We start from the raw sequence: 13,949 nt of genomic DNA on the forward strand, positions 1-13,949 counted from the left end.
TGGGATGTAAGAGAATCTGGGGTGTAAGAAAATATGGGGCGTCAAAGAATCTGGGATGTAAGAGAATCTGGGGCGTCAAAGAATCTGGGATTATTAGGGAATCTGGGGCATAATAAGAATCTGGGGTTGTTAAGGTTTCTGGATTTATCAAGGAATATGGGGTATGTAAGTATCTAGGGCAAGTCTCGATAAGTTGAAAAATATCATAATCATCATCAAGACGAATACAGCGTACGTAATACAGCGTACGGACAAATTCTCTGGAAATTGTATTGAGACAGAAAGAAACTATGTAATGGAATGAGAACAATTACCTACTATTACAGATCATTGTCTACAAAAAAGCTTGAGGGTACCTAAAATATTCCCAGACCCACATTATCAACATTAAAATGAAAACATTCTTTGATTAAAATGTTCGGAACGAAGTCAAGTATTTCACATGATCATAACATGTAAAACTTTAAAATCACGAGGAAAATGATGCATGATTAAAAATGACGAATTCTCTAACAATTAAATGATTAAGTAAAAAGCAGAGGATTGAAATGCAAATACAGTTAATTACTTATAAGATGAATGCCAACATAAAAAAATGTTAGGATTTCAGTAGTTTCAAAGATAGATAAATGAAATCAACAGCTTGTATTATATTGACTGATTAAACCGTTCCCGAAGTTAAGTAATACGATCAGGTGGATAACCTACAAAAGAAAATGGGTTAAGACATCGAAAAATCAATTTTTCTTCCAGATTCAAGAATGCCCACAGGGGAACAAACCTAGCAGAGGCATTTTTAGAAGCTCAAATGTTTTAATTGAGATTTGTAACGAAAGCCGTTTGGAGACCATAAAAGTCGGCAGAACTTGAGATGTCATTCTTCATTTACATCTAATTCAGAAATTAATTATAATGGAACAGAAGTGGTTTATTTACAAAGAGAGAGACACCACACCTTCTATGCTCCAGAAAACTTATGAAGCAAACGTTCACCGTTCACTAGCAACAGCGTCTCGGCAGGAGAATATTTTAACATCTTAACTTTAATTACATTGTTATTATTTGTAGAACCAGACGATGCACTCTTCTCATTAAAATTCAACTATTTTAACATCTTAACTTTAATTACATTGTTATAATTTGTAGAACCAGACGATGCACTCTTCTCATTAAAATTCAACTGATGTGAGGAGTCAAGCCGATGTTAGAACCACCAGAGAGGGCATGGAGAGAGAACCACCATTTAGAACCACTCATTAGAAAACCACCATTTGAGGGCATGGTTCTCAAAACCCCTCGGGGTGTGGTTGTTATAACCAAGATTCCAATAGAGTTTCTGGTTCGAAACCCGAAGTTAATAATGAAAATGCTAACTTGTTGAAGGAAACCGAGGAAGTTATTTGGTTAATCACAGCAGATTGCAGTAGTGGATTTTGAGTTCGATGCCTACAACAAACTGTTAAAATTTGTGCGATGTGAAGAAACGCCGACAGGTTACTCTGCCTAACCGTCTACGCTGACACAACTACATTAGTGTACCAAACTCAAGCGCTGCATTCACTTATTCACGGTAAATAGAACTTTTCAGCGGGCTACCTTACTGTTAGAAAAATAACCGTTAACGGTATTACCGGCATTTCAGTGGCCGGTCGGCACGTGAAAAGAAACACCGTTTCACCGTTTTTATTCCAATTTAACACCAGATATCCGTAAAACATCTGATAAAAACGGCGAAACAGTTTATTTTCACGGGGCGACCGGCCNCCCACCTTGCCTGCCATCGACGCTATGGTCACCACGTGGCCGCTGTTGCTCGCCAGCATCGCAGGTAAGAACGCCTTTGACGTCTGATAACAATGTTATCAATGTTATCACTTTACAATATACCAATGTTATCACCTTACAATATAACAATGTTATCATCATACATCGACGCTATGGTCACCACGTGGCCGCTGTTGCTCGCCAGCATCGCCGGCAGGAACGCCTTTGACGTCTGATAACAATGTTTTCAATGTTATCACCTTACAATATAACAATGTTATCATCTTACAATGTTCTTGCTCGCCAGTATCGCCGGCAGGAACGCCTTCGACGTCTGAAAACAATGTTCTCACCTTACAATATTCGCTAATTTTTCATACAATGATTATTACTTGTTGTATTACAATACATTATACACATTACATTTAGAATAGAATAGAAGTGTCGGCGTTGAAGAAATAGGCCCATGGCCTGTTGCCGATTCTTGAATTTTTCGCGACTTGATTCACAAGGGATCACTCACATATAAGTACTTATATTATCAGTCTGCTTATATCGCAAGTTCACAAGGAATTTAAAAGCAAAGAAAACGCCAAGAAAATTCACCATACCGATATTGAACTTTTCAATATCGATATAGTTCAATATCGATATGGTTCAATATCGATATGGTTCAATATCGATATGGTTCAATATCGATATGAGCCTTCGACGTCTGATAACAATGTTATCAATGTTATCACCTTACAATATAACAATGTTATCATCTTACATCGACGCTATGGTCACCACGTGGCCGCTGTTGCTCGACAGCATCGCCGGTAAGAACGCCTTTGACGTCTGATAACAATGTTATCACCTTACAATATAACATTGTTATCACCTTACAATATAACAATGTTATCATCTTACAATATAACAATGTTATCATCTTACAATGTTCTTGCTCGCCAGCATCGCCGGCAGGAACGCCTTCGACGTCTGACAACAATGTTATCAATGTTATCACCTTTCAATATTCGCTACTTTTTAATACAAATTATTACCTGTTGTATTACAATACATTATACACATTACATTTAGAATAGAATAGAATAGAAGTGTCGGCACTGAAGAAATAGGCCCATGGCCTGTTGCCGATTCTTGAATTTTTCGTGATTTGATTCACAAGGAATCACTCACATAAGAGTCACATATACTGTAAGTACTTATATTATTAGTCTGCTTATATCGCAAGTTCACAAGGAATTTAAAAGCAAAGAAAACACCAAGAAAATTCACCATATCGATATTGAACTTTTCAATATCGATATGGTGAATTTTCTTGGCGTTTCCATCACTCACATATGTATACAATACATAGAGTCCGCTTGAGTCCGTACGCGTAGCTGATTTTGCCAGAGTTGATACTGATTGAATAATAGCGCGAAGAGCTTTAGTTAACTACATAACCAAGTAAGTTAATCAAGTAATTAGTATTCAATGTTAGTTTGCTAAGTAAGCAGTGCAGGACAAGAACACAATGAGGCTGAGTAAACAAGCATGGAACAGTTCTTCTCTAGATGCGTTGAGATTTAAAATGATATTGGAGCTTATTTCTTAATTCAATTTATTGTGTATTCTTGTTAAATCTCGAATGCAGCAGTTTGGAAAGTGAGGTTCATTAGTAAAAATAATGACCAACATAAAACTGGTTGTCTTCGAGAAGGATTCAATTAATGGACATTTTGTCGTCCGAAAAATTGAAGGAAGCAAGTTTAGTTGATATTTATAGTTTTCATAAAAGTCAAAATTTTGTACCATACTATAAAGAGTTCGCTTCTTCACTGTAGTACTCGCAATGATTTTAACAACCGCTAAAAAGTTTTTTCATGTGAATAAAGTACACTTATAGGAACGAAGTAATCCAAGTGTGAAGCGACAAACTCTATATAATAATCTTCCTGGAAGCTAAAAAATATAATGGAGGCCTTAATAAAATCTTGAGGTTTAACAAAACTGTTGTTCCTTTGTAGTTCGTAAATAAGATAATTACATAATCTTAGTGCGAGATGATGATTAGCAACACAGGCATGCACGCTGAACATGTTCTGTGGCGACGACTGATCAAACTGCTAATGAAATAATCTTCCTCTTATACGATTACATTATAACCTTGAATATATAAGGAAAAAACAACTAGAGGGTAAGGAGCAAGCAGAAGTAAAAGAGCTATTTCATATATTAACTCGGAAGATAAATAGAAAAATTTTAAAACTATCATGCCTCCTTCAACAGTTCAACATTTCACTGCTCATTAAATTAAACTCTTCACTGGCACTAACAACACCGCGTCCGCAATATTAAGTAACCGATTCACTTTTAAATATTAATAATACACCTACAAGTAATTTTCTATACTCAGGCATTAGTGAAGGAATCGCTTAGAAGAGAAGAACTTGCCCAAAACTGCCCGCAGACAAGGACTCACCCAGAAGTGGCTAAGGACTCACCCAGAAGTGGCGGCTAAGGACCTGTCTCTTATACACATCTAGATGTGTATAAGAGACAGGTTCAATATCGATATGGTTCAATATCGATATGGTTCAATATCGATATGGTTCAATATCGATATGGTTCAATATCGATATGGTTCAGTATCGATATGGTTCAATATCGATATGGTTCAATACCGATATGGTTCAATATCGATATGGTGAATTTTCATGGCGTTTTCATCACTCACATATGTATACAATACATAGAGTCCGCTTGAGTCCGTACGCGTAGCTGATTTTGCCAGAGTTGATACTGATTGAATAATAGCGTCAAGAGCTTTAGTCAACTACATACCCAAGTAAGTTAATCAAGTATAATTAGTATTCAATGTTAGTTTGCTAAGTAAGCAATGCAGGACAAGAAAACGAGAAGCTGAGCAAACAAGCATGGAACAGTTCTTCTCTTGACGCCGGATATGTTGAGATTTAAAATGATTTTTGAGCTTATTTCTCAATTCAATTTATTGTGGATTCTTGTTAAATCCCGAATGCAGCAGTTTGGAAAGCGAGGTTCATTAGTAAAAATAATGACCAACATAAAACTGGTTGTCTTCGAGAAGGATTCAATAACTCACCCAGAAGTGGCTAAGGACGTTCACAGCGAAGGTGCGCTCGACGAGCTCGTCCGGAGACTCCAGGAAGTTGCGGCCTGTCACGATGCCCGCGTTGTTGATGAGGATGTCAACCTTTGAATTAAGATAAAACATTATCTTCGGATTCATTATCTTATCTCATTATCTTAATTATCACAGATGAATCATTATCTTAATTATCACAGAATTAAGATGAAACATTGAATCTTTGAATTAAGATGAATCATTTATGTATTGCACCACGTTTCGTGGCGCACGAAACATCCTAATCCCTGCACCCAGCCACTCCAAACCACATAAGTAATTATTGTCCCGGCTGAATAACAAGTAAAGACGTTCAATTCATAACATGAAGATATTCATACAAACCAAGCTCATTATTCAGGCTCAAGCAGCCATAGAGAAAAGAAAGGAAGTTTAGACGCGCAGTCGCTGCTGAGCGGTAAAAAGCCGCCCCTACTCTACATGAAAGTCGGGTTTTTTAGTGCGTGGGCCAGAGGAGCAAAGCACGTAAGAACTTTAATAATAGCTGCTTTTTCCTCGACATTTTATTGGCATGAGCATCTACAAACTTTCGACGAAACATTCCGCACGCAGTCGCTTGATGCGCGGTACACTTTTCATGATAAAACTTCTGTTGCAAACGAATGATTTAGTAGATACGAACAATGATCAAAATTCTTCCGGGTTTGCTGCTTTTCAGACCTTCCTTCAGGTGAGGTCTAATTCATAAATCGTAACCATGGGATTTTAAAAGAATAATATCTCGCGCATGTACCTACCATGACATTTATGAAATGACAAACTATCTGCTAATCATTGGTAAATTCGTTTTTACATTAATATGAATATACTTTTCCTTTAATAAAATTATAATGTATTAGGTAATCGCAATAACAGTGCATCCGAACAGTATCCGATAAACAATCATAAATACCAAGTTAATACTTTTGAAGCAATCGTTTTCTCTTCAGTTTATGCTTGCAAAACAACACAGGAAAATCCCCGGCCCCGGGCTTGGTTGGTGTCGCCAGCCGTCCGGCGAATGACATCACCGACGCAATAAACCAATACGTAACTCTACTGTGAGCTTTCATAAGTTTTTGGGAGTTTGTAGGAACACTTCTGAGTTAGATATTTTAGTCTCCCAAATTTCTTTATTCGCTCAAAATTTCTGTCTCAATGAATTTTCATAGCTGGTAACAGCCAGAAGCTCTACTTGTGATTCGGAGCAGATTTTCATGATGGTAAAAAATGGAAAAACATTGGTAAATTTATATAAAAGATATGAAAAATGGTCAACTTTCGGTGTTCTTGTGAAGTTTGAAGAGAATAAAGGAAATAATTGGTGTATAGGTAATAGGTTTCGTATCCTTGACAACTGACTAGTTATTTCATCTTATCTTATGGAGTCAGATCAGGTAGAAAATTTGTATTCGTTGCGAACACCGGAATTGTGATCTGACGTCGCGGGTAGATCCTGCTAAGCAATTTAAAATTCAACACCTACCAAACAAACATTCCTATGAACCACTGACGTGATCTTTTGCATCAACTGCACGTGTTATGTACACGTAGTTTAAATAATAAATAATTCACGGGACTCACTTTTATGCCTTGCTTTTGTAGCTCGTCAGCCGCGCGGTAGATGGCCGACCGGTCGCAGAGGTCAACAGTGCGCGCTTGACACTCGTGACCTCCTGCCTTGACCAGCCGCTCCGTCTCTTCGTTACCTGCCAAAGGCCTATACTTTAAAAAAAAATTAAGAGATCGTAAGTTCATCAGTCAATCATTGACGGCCTTTCAAGCAAAATCCACCAATCATAGGCAAGAAAATAGAGCGTAAGTACTTACGTTCACTTAGCGAATTTTGAAAGTATGGTCAAAGATGAGTACAGTTCTGAGGTACACGTACAGCTGCTGTGCTCTGGACTGTCAAGATGAGTACAGTTCTGAGGTACACGCACAGCTGCTGTGCTCTGGACTGTCAAGATGAGTACAGTTCTGAGGTTCACGCACAGCTGCTGTGCTCTGGACTGTCAAGATGAGTACAGTTCTAAGGGACACGTACAGCTGCTGTGCTCTGGACTGTCAAGATGAGCACAGTTCTGAGGTACACGTACAGCTGCTGTGGTCTGGACTGTCAAGATGAGTACAGTTCTGAGGGACACGTACAGCTGCTGTACTCTGGACTGTCAAGATGAGTACAGTTCTGAGGGACACGACACCCCGCCACCCACCACCCCACCACGCACCCGCCACGTTGACGTCCCACGAGACAATTCTGGCGCCGCGGTGCGCGAGTTTGATGCACAAGAGGCGGCCGATGCCAGAGCCGCCGCCCGTCACCAGCACCACCTGAGCGCGGGAGGAGGGGAGGCATGGGGTCTGCAGTCTTTTTATACATAAAGATTCGTTCTTTCGATTTAATAACTAATATTAAATTAAATTAACTAATACTAATCAACTAATTTAACAGCGTTCTGAAAGTATTTGGAAGAAAGCAAGCTTTATAGACAGATTTTCTTTAAAAAATTTTTTAAAGATGAAACATAAAAAACATCCCATTGCATCGATGTGATGCAATGACAAAAATGCCGCGCAAAATAGGCTCCAAAATTCTGGATATTTAATAAAAACATAAAGTAAAATGGTATTGTAACGATACTCAAAGTCTGTAAAAAGGAAAAAATATTGAAACAATAATCATAAGAGATAATTGCGACCTTGCCGGTGATGTCGTGGCGGCGGTAGCGTCGGGGCACAAGAGTCTTGAGGGCGGCGTAGGCTGTGATGAGGAGAGACACAAACAGCGCAGCCGTGACCGTCACCAGCGTCACCAACATGCTCCACATTTCTACTACGGTCCTGCGACAAACAACCAATTACCTTATTTAATTACCATTATTTAATTACCATTAGGGTACGCACACAGTGAAAGCAGGTTTGCCAGCGCGGGCAACCTGCTCCAACCTGCCACAAGAATGAAGATAGGATAATAATGTAAGTGTTCACAGTGAAAATCTGTACGAATAGGCTTCTGTATTTTATGGTTTCAGGCGCCAGCCTGAGCAGGTAACCAGCACGCTGGCAACCTGCTTTCACTGTGTGCGTACCCTAAGGGCAAAAAAATGGAGNCAACCTGCCACAAGAATGAACATAGGATAATAATGTAAGTGTTCACAGTGAAAACCTGTACGAATAGACTTCTGTATTCTATGGTTTCAGGCGCCAGCCTAAGCAGGTAACCAGCACGCTGGCACCCTGCTTTCACTGTGTGCGTACCCTTACATCTGATGGTTATAAGAAGGGACCTATTAATTATTAATTCTATCTCATTATTGCAGATGATGCACATGACTTGCTGCCGTTGAATAAAAGTGCGGCATGAAACTGGTTCTATCTCGCCATCTCTGAATAGAAAAGGACCCAAGATGAAATATTTCAAAATTATCACTGCTTCCGTCAGCGAAGAGGTACCTCGAGACTGAAAAAGTGGCTCAGTTGGAATAAAAGTGAGGAAGGTTGCCAACAAAACAACATAATCACCGACATGTGGAACAGCCTCCCCGATGACATCGTTGGAGCTCCAAGTATGAACGCGTTCAAGAACAGACTAGATAAAGCTATGGAAAAATATATGTTCAGATTTGAAATGCCTAGCTCCTTATCGAACCCGGTGGAAGTCTAGTAGCTGTCTCTTNTGCAGTGAGCAACGTGCTGCGTGGTGACGTTGCAGTGAGCAACGTGCTGCGTGGTGACGTTGCAGTGAGCAACGTGCTGCGTGGTGACGTTGCAGTGAGCAACGTGCTGCGTGGTGACGTTGCAGTGAGCAACGTGCTGCGTGGTGACGTTGCAGTGAGCAACGTGCTGCGTGGTGACGTTGCAGTGAGCAACGTGCTGCGTGGTGACGTTGCAGTGATGCAACGTGCTGCGTGGTGACGTTGCAGTGAGGCAACGTGCTGCGTGGTGACGTTGCAGTGAGCAACGTGCTGCGTGGTGACGTTGCAGTGAAGCAACGTGCTGCGTGGTGACGTTGCAGTGATGCAACGTGCTGCGTGGTGACGTTGCAGTGATGCAACGTGCTGCGTGGTGACGTTGCAGTGAGGCAACGTGCTGCAGTTTTCTCAGGTCAGTGGCAAGTTACTGTGTTTACTATGGCAAATCGAACCACTGACCATCTTAATGTCACCGACACCATAGAAGTGGCAGCGAGGAGTATTAACTAACATCTCACTTCATGAAGCGTACTAATGCTGGCACATAAAGTGGTATTGTCTACATTTAAGTATATTATACTTCTCTTGTTTACGACAGGATGACGGAAACATTACGGGTAGGCAACGAAGCGACTACTCATGAACGGAGGAGACGGATAAGAGTCATACTGTGGGACTGCAGCTGTTTGAAGCGCATAAGTAGAACGCTAGCAGTCGACATTTTTTGTCATCTGATTTTTGAGACTTGTAAGTTGTAACATGATTCTATTTCGGTGCGATACAACATAATATTATTAGGTAATATTATTGATTTTATGATATATATATACATAAATTATTCTTTCAAGCAGGTTTCATTGAAGACCAGAGAATTTGTTTTATTCGCAATTTTCTTATTAGTTTTTTCAATATATCGAACAATATTTTTAGTTTGAACTGGCAAATCGAAAATCAGGTTACCGATGGTCTTCAATGAAACCTGCTTGAAAGAAGAAATTCTGCCAACCTATAGTAACATAAATTATTATATACAATTATTCTTAAACCGCGCTAATTGTTTCCACTGCAGTAGTTGAGGGTCTCAGGAACACGTTTAGGATGACGCGCGATTGCAGCGGCAGGACAGACAATAAGCAGAATCATGCAGTGTCGGCCGAATTAAAAAGAACGAACAAGTGACCGCGTTCAAACCTAGACACGAATAACCAGAACAGATGCTCAGGTTCTGGTATTAGGTTCTACATACACTCCTGCTAGGCACCATGAACCTGAATACTGCAGTAGGGGTGGGCAGACAACATGGGGCGTGAGGAGAATGATGAGGCGAGGTGGACAACATGGGCGTGAGGAGAATGAAGAGGCGAGGTGGACAACATGGGCGTGTCTCTTATACACATCTAGATGTGTATAAGAGACAGCAACATGGGCGTGAGAGAATGATGAGGCGAGGTGGACAACATGGGCGTGAGGAGAATGATGAGGCGAGGTGGACAACATGGGCGTGAGGGGAGTGATGAGGCGAGGTGTAAAGTATAGTATCTTCGTCATTGAAGAATAGGCCTGGAGAGGCCTGTCGCCGATTCTTGTACTTTTCTTAACTAGACTGGCCTTTTGATCAAATCTTTTCAACGGACGGTAGGTTTAAAATCGCTTCTACATATCAGTTGTTCCGTAGGATACGAGGCATTTTAGGACTAAACATGCTCCTGTGTGGCCTTTTTAGTCTGTTCTTCTCACTCATTTCTCTGAATGAACCCCTAAACACGAGTGAGCTGTGTAATTAGTTGCAGGCAACACTAGTAGCAGGTAATACTACAAATATACTAGCAGCTAAAACTTACCCAGTGTTATCTTAAGAGCCAGTGTTGGGGCTAGTATATGCGTAAATTGTTATCACTTACCGGTGATAAGGAAGAGTTATCACATGCCAGGCTTTCTAATGAATCTCCATCTTTTGCATCGCAGCAATAAGGCGAGGTACTTGACTAAAAGATAGCAAGCAACACAATAAATTCAAGCTTCTTACTTTGAATTACGAAGTCATTGGGAAGAATCTTTGTTGCTACTTATGATGAATATCACGTCAGGGATAAGATAACGTTGAAGGAATACTCAAATAGCAGACGAAAGGAACTGATAAAGTTGTTTATGGAATGGGGTAAAGGAAAAGTAGCACCAAAAATAACGCTGTTATATAATCCCAGATATCATTGCACTTATATAACAAAAACATAATTTTGGATTATTATTTTTTGAATAATATGTCGATTAGAAATAGGTGATATGCAAGGGAAATGGAAGATTCCTGGTGAAATTTACACAGACGCAAACAATTGATAAAGTTACTAACGAATCAAAATCAACAGCAAAGGTTACATCTGAGAAAAACGCTATAACGTAATAGCAGATTGTGATAAATGAACTTAAAACAATTACAATTTGTCTACGCTATGAGTGTTTAATATTAAAAAATCAGAGGTAATGGTAAAAATAAAATCAGATGTGATAAAATCATAATTGAATCATTTTCATTGTACTAATATTTAAGCATTCAATCAGAAAATATTATCAAATCAAATATAAATTATATTCTAGATTAATGCATCAACTAAAAAGAGTAAAATTATCGTCGACACCAAAAACATGCAGTGATTTTCATAAAAGCGAAATTTTTCACCTGCTGAATTGCGGGAAAAAACATGTGCATATCTTCCCGGCAACGGGGGCAACGAACTGTAAGGGCCCTGATAATCTGTGAGAAGCAAGGGTACAAATAAACTCTCTGCCCGGCAACGGGGGCAACGAACTGCAAGAGACATGATCTGTGAGAAGCAAGGGTACAAATAAACTCCCTGTCCGGCAACGGGGGCAACGAACTGCAAGAGACATGATCTGTGGGAAGCAAGGGTACAAATAAACTCCCTGTCCGGCAACGGGGGCAACGAACTGCAAGAGACATGATCTGTGAGAAGCAAGTGTACAAATAAACTCCCTGTCCGGCAACGGGGGCAACGAACTGCAAGAGACATGATCTGAGAGAAGCAAGGGTACAAATAAACTCCCTGTCTGGCAACGGGGCAACGAACTGCATGCGGCTTTGTATTGATGATTTACGCAAGTCCTGATTTCATCCAGAGCGATGAATAGACGGTGAATGAATAGTGAATTGATGTTGGCTGCATGACAAAAGGGCGGTGACTGTATGACAAATTGACAGGGACTGTGACAAATGGAAGGTGACAGTGTAACGATTACATTGCGACTATGTAATAAATGGGCAGAGAAGGCGTATCGAATGGACGAAACAGGTACTTTGACAGTGTAAGGTAAGGAAGGTGATAATGTAAGGATTAGAGTGTGATTGTGTAAGCAATGGAGGACGACAGTGTTACGAATGTAAGGTGACAGTGTAAAGAATGTGGCAAGCGACTGTGAGGGCGAGTAGTCACTGCAACAGCAGCCACGACGGCCCACAAGGGAGGCAACAAGAGACTCTCTCTCTCTACGCTACACTCCCGCCGTGACCTATTGAGGTGGTGAACTGTACAGATGTCAATGTTACATTCATAGCACAGCCGCTTGATCTTTCTTGGGGAAGAAGACTCACTTTATATTCGTAGGTGTGCACGTACATGTTATATTCGCATGTGTGCACGTACATCTGCACGTCTACGAAAATACGCACACTAGGAGTAAAGAACACTGAATTAAGCGTGGAGGAACGGTCACTTGTTTGCCCGTTTCAAGTGATCTATTCATTATTAAAATTAATGTGACCAGCATTACATGCCCGTTGTACTGAAAAGAACGAAGAACAATATCTTCAGACACCAACAGAGGAGAGACAAGTCATGCAGTCATAACAAGTCATAACAAGTCATACAAGTCATAAAGTTCAACCGCAAGTGAAAAAAAGAAAGAGCAGCAAAATGAGCAATTTTGTAAAATGCTGACGGAGTGGACACCAAGAATAAATAGCTTGTCTTAAATATTGAAATGGATATGTTGAGTTTAAAAATCGGAAAAAGAATGCAGTGTTTAAATAAAAAGGACCATGAATTTATCATTGGGAACTTTGGGTGCTGAAGTAGGAGTTTTAAATACCGAAAAAATTATTGTAAGATAATTCAATGATAACGTCAATAATTGGCAGGTAACTCACGTGGTCAGTGGAACTGGTTTCTGGGGAGTGAGCTTGGAGGCGGTTTGTGAAGTTGCCATTGCTAGGGGATTGGTAGGACTTCTTGAACGATAGTGAAGCGAGGAGGCTTGATGAGTAGAAAGTGATTGCTGGCCTCAAATATATTATAAAACACTAAAATATTATCAATGTCGAACAACTAAATCTTCAACTCACTGTAATTTAGCTTCTGAGTTTACAACTCGCAGCCCAACAACGTTCATTTGCACTCCACAAATGTTATCGTTATATAATTAATTGCAAAGAACAATCGATGTATTCTATGCCTCTAAAATGCCCAGTAGTCATGCGAATACAAGGAAACTTCCTGAAAAGAAATTATAGTAAATTTTAAACTTTTCAATTCACCCGCAACACAGATGCATAAATTAAGACAACATTCTTACGCAATGGTAATTAGCAACTTTTCAAAGTTATTTTATATTCACGCTCTAATGAGTAAAAAAATGCGGTCGTGTAGGAATCAAATGAACAAAAAAATTTAACAGGATGCAAAAAAATTATTCGAGAGTGGATACTATCAACTACTACTAAGTTGAAATTCAAATCAATTCGACCCAATTGTTCAGGGTTCCTGCGCTGTTTAAATGAAAAAATCATCATTGTTCTCTTTGCCCTAAGTCCTTATGATTTAACAAGATAAGATACACACACCGAGAAAAGAGAAATACATCTTTTATTTTAATGGTTCATCTCTACTGGTTCACTTATGCCCCTGGAATTACTTCCGTAAGACAATCAATAACGCTTTTCTCCACTGATATCCTGATATTTTATTCGATACCGTAGGTACATTCTATTTGATAATTATTAATCGAATTTGATACTTAATAAAGTACCGTACCAGGATAAATTCAATGAAAAAAAAACTCGGTAACCTCGAAAAACAAACGGTTTAGGAAATTACAAACAAAAAACTCCTGCACCTCGCCACACGAATAACACGAGTACAACAACTAACAACTACAACAACAATAAATACAATATTCAACAAGCAGCGTTTCCTTCGAAATTTCCGAGAAATAAAATGACAGATATATATTACACGGCATCATTGCAGCAGTGAGCGTTTGTTGCTCTTCAAAACTTCTCGAAACTTTCTTACTGTCATGAAACTGCTGCACTCAGATCAAAA

At 39.6% G+C, this 13,949-nt stretch overlaps 1 protein-coding gene across 1 annotated transcript; it reads right to left on the reverse strand.

Moving 5' to 3' along the window:
- Window positions 1-41: 41 nt before the first annotated feature.
- On the reverse strand, window positions 42-13,122 carry LOC108681314 (short-chain dehydrogenase/reductase family 16C member 6-like). The gene is made up of 7 exons (XM_047884971.1): window positions 12,776-13,122; window positions 7,621-7,762; window positions 7,150-7,252; window positions 6,503-6,627; window positions 4,877-4,987; window positions 1,751-1,847; window positions 42-67 (listed from the first exon to the last, which is right to left on the reverse strand). The coding sequence occupies exons 1-7, from the start codon at window positions 12,832-12,834 to the stop codon at window positions 42-44; spliced, it is 663 nt and encodes a 220-aa protein (XP_047740927.1). The 5' UTR covers window positions 12,835-13,122.
- Window positions 13,123-13,949: the final 827 nt, after the last annotated feature.

The sequence above is a fragment of the Hyalella azteca genome, unplaced genomic scaffold, assembly GCF_000764305.2.
Source record: "Hyalella azteca isolate HAZT.00-mixed unplaced genomic scaffold, Hazt_2.0.2 contig16642, whole genome shotgun sequence".
In the NCBI taxonomy this organism is placed as follows: Eukaryota; Metazoa; Arthropoda; class Malacostraca; order Amphipoda; family Hyalellidae; genus Hyalella; species Hyalella azteca.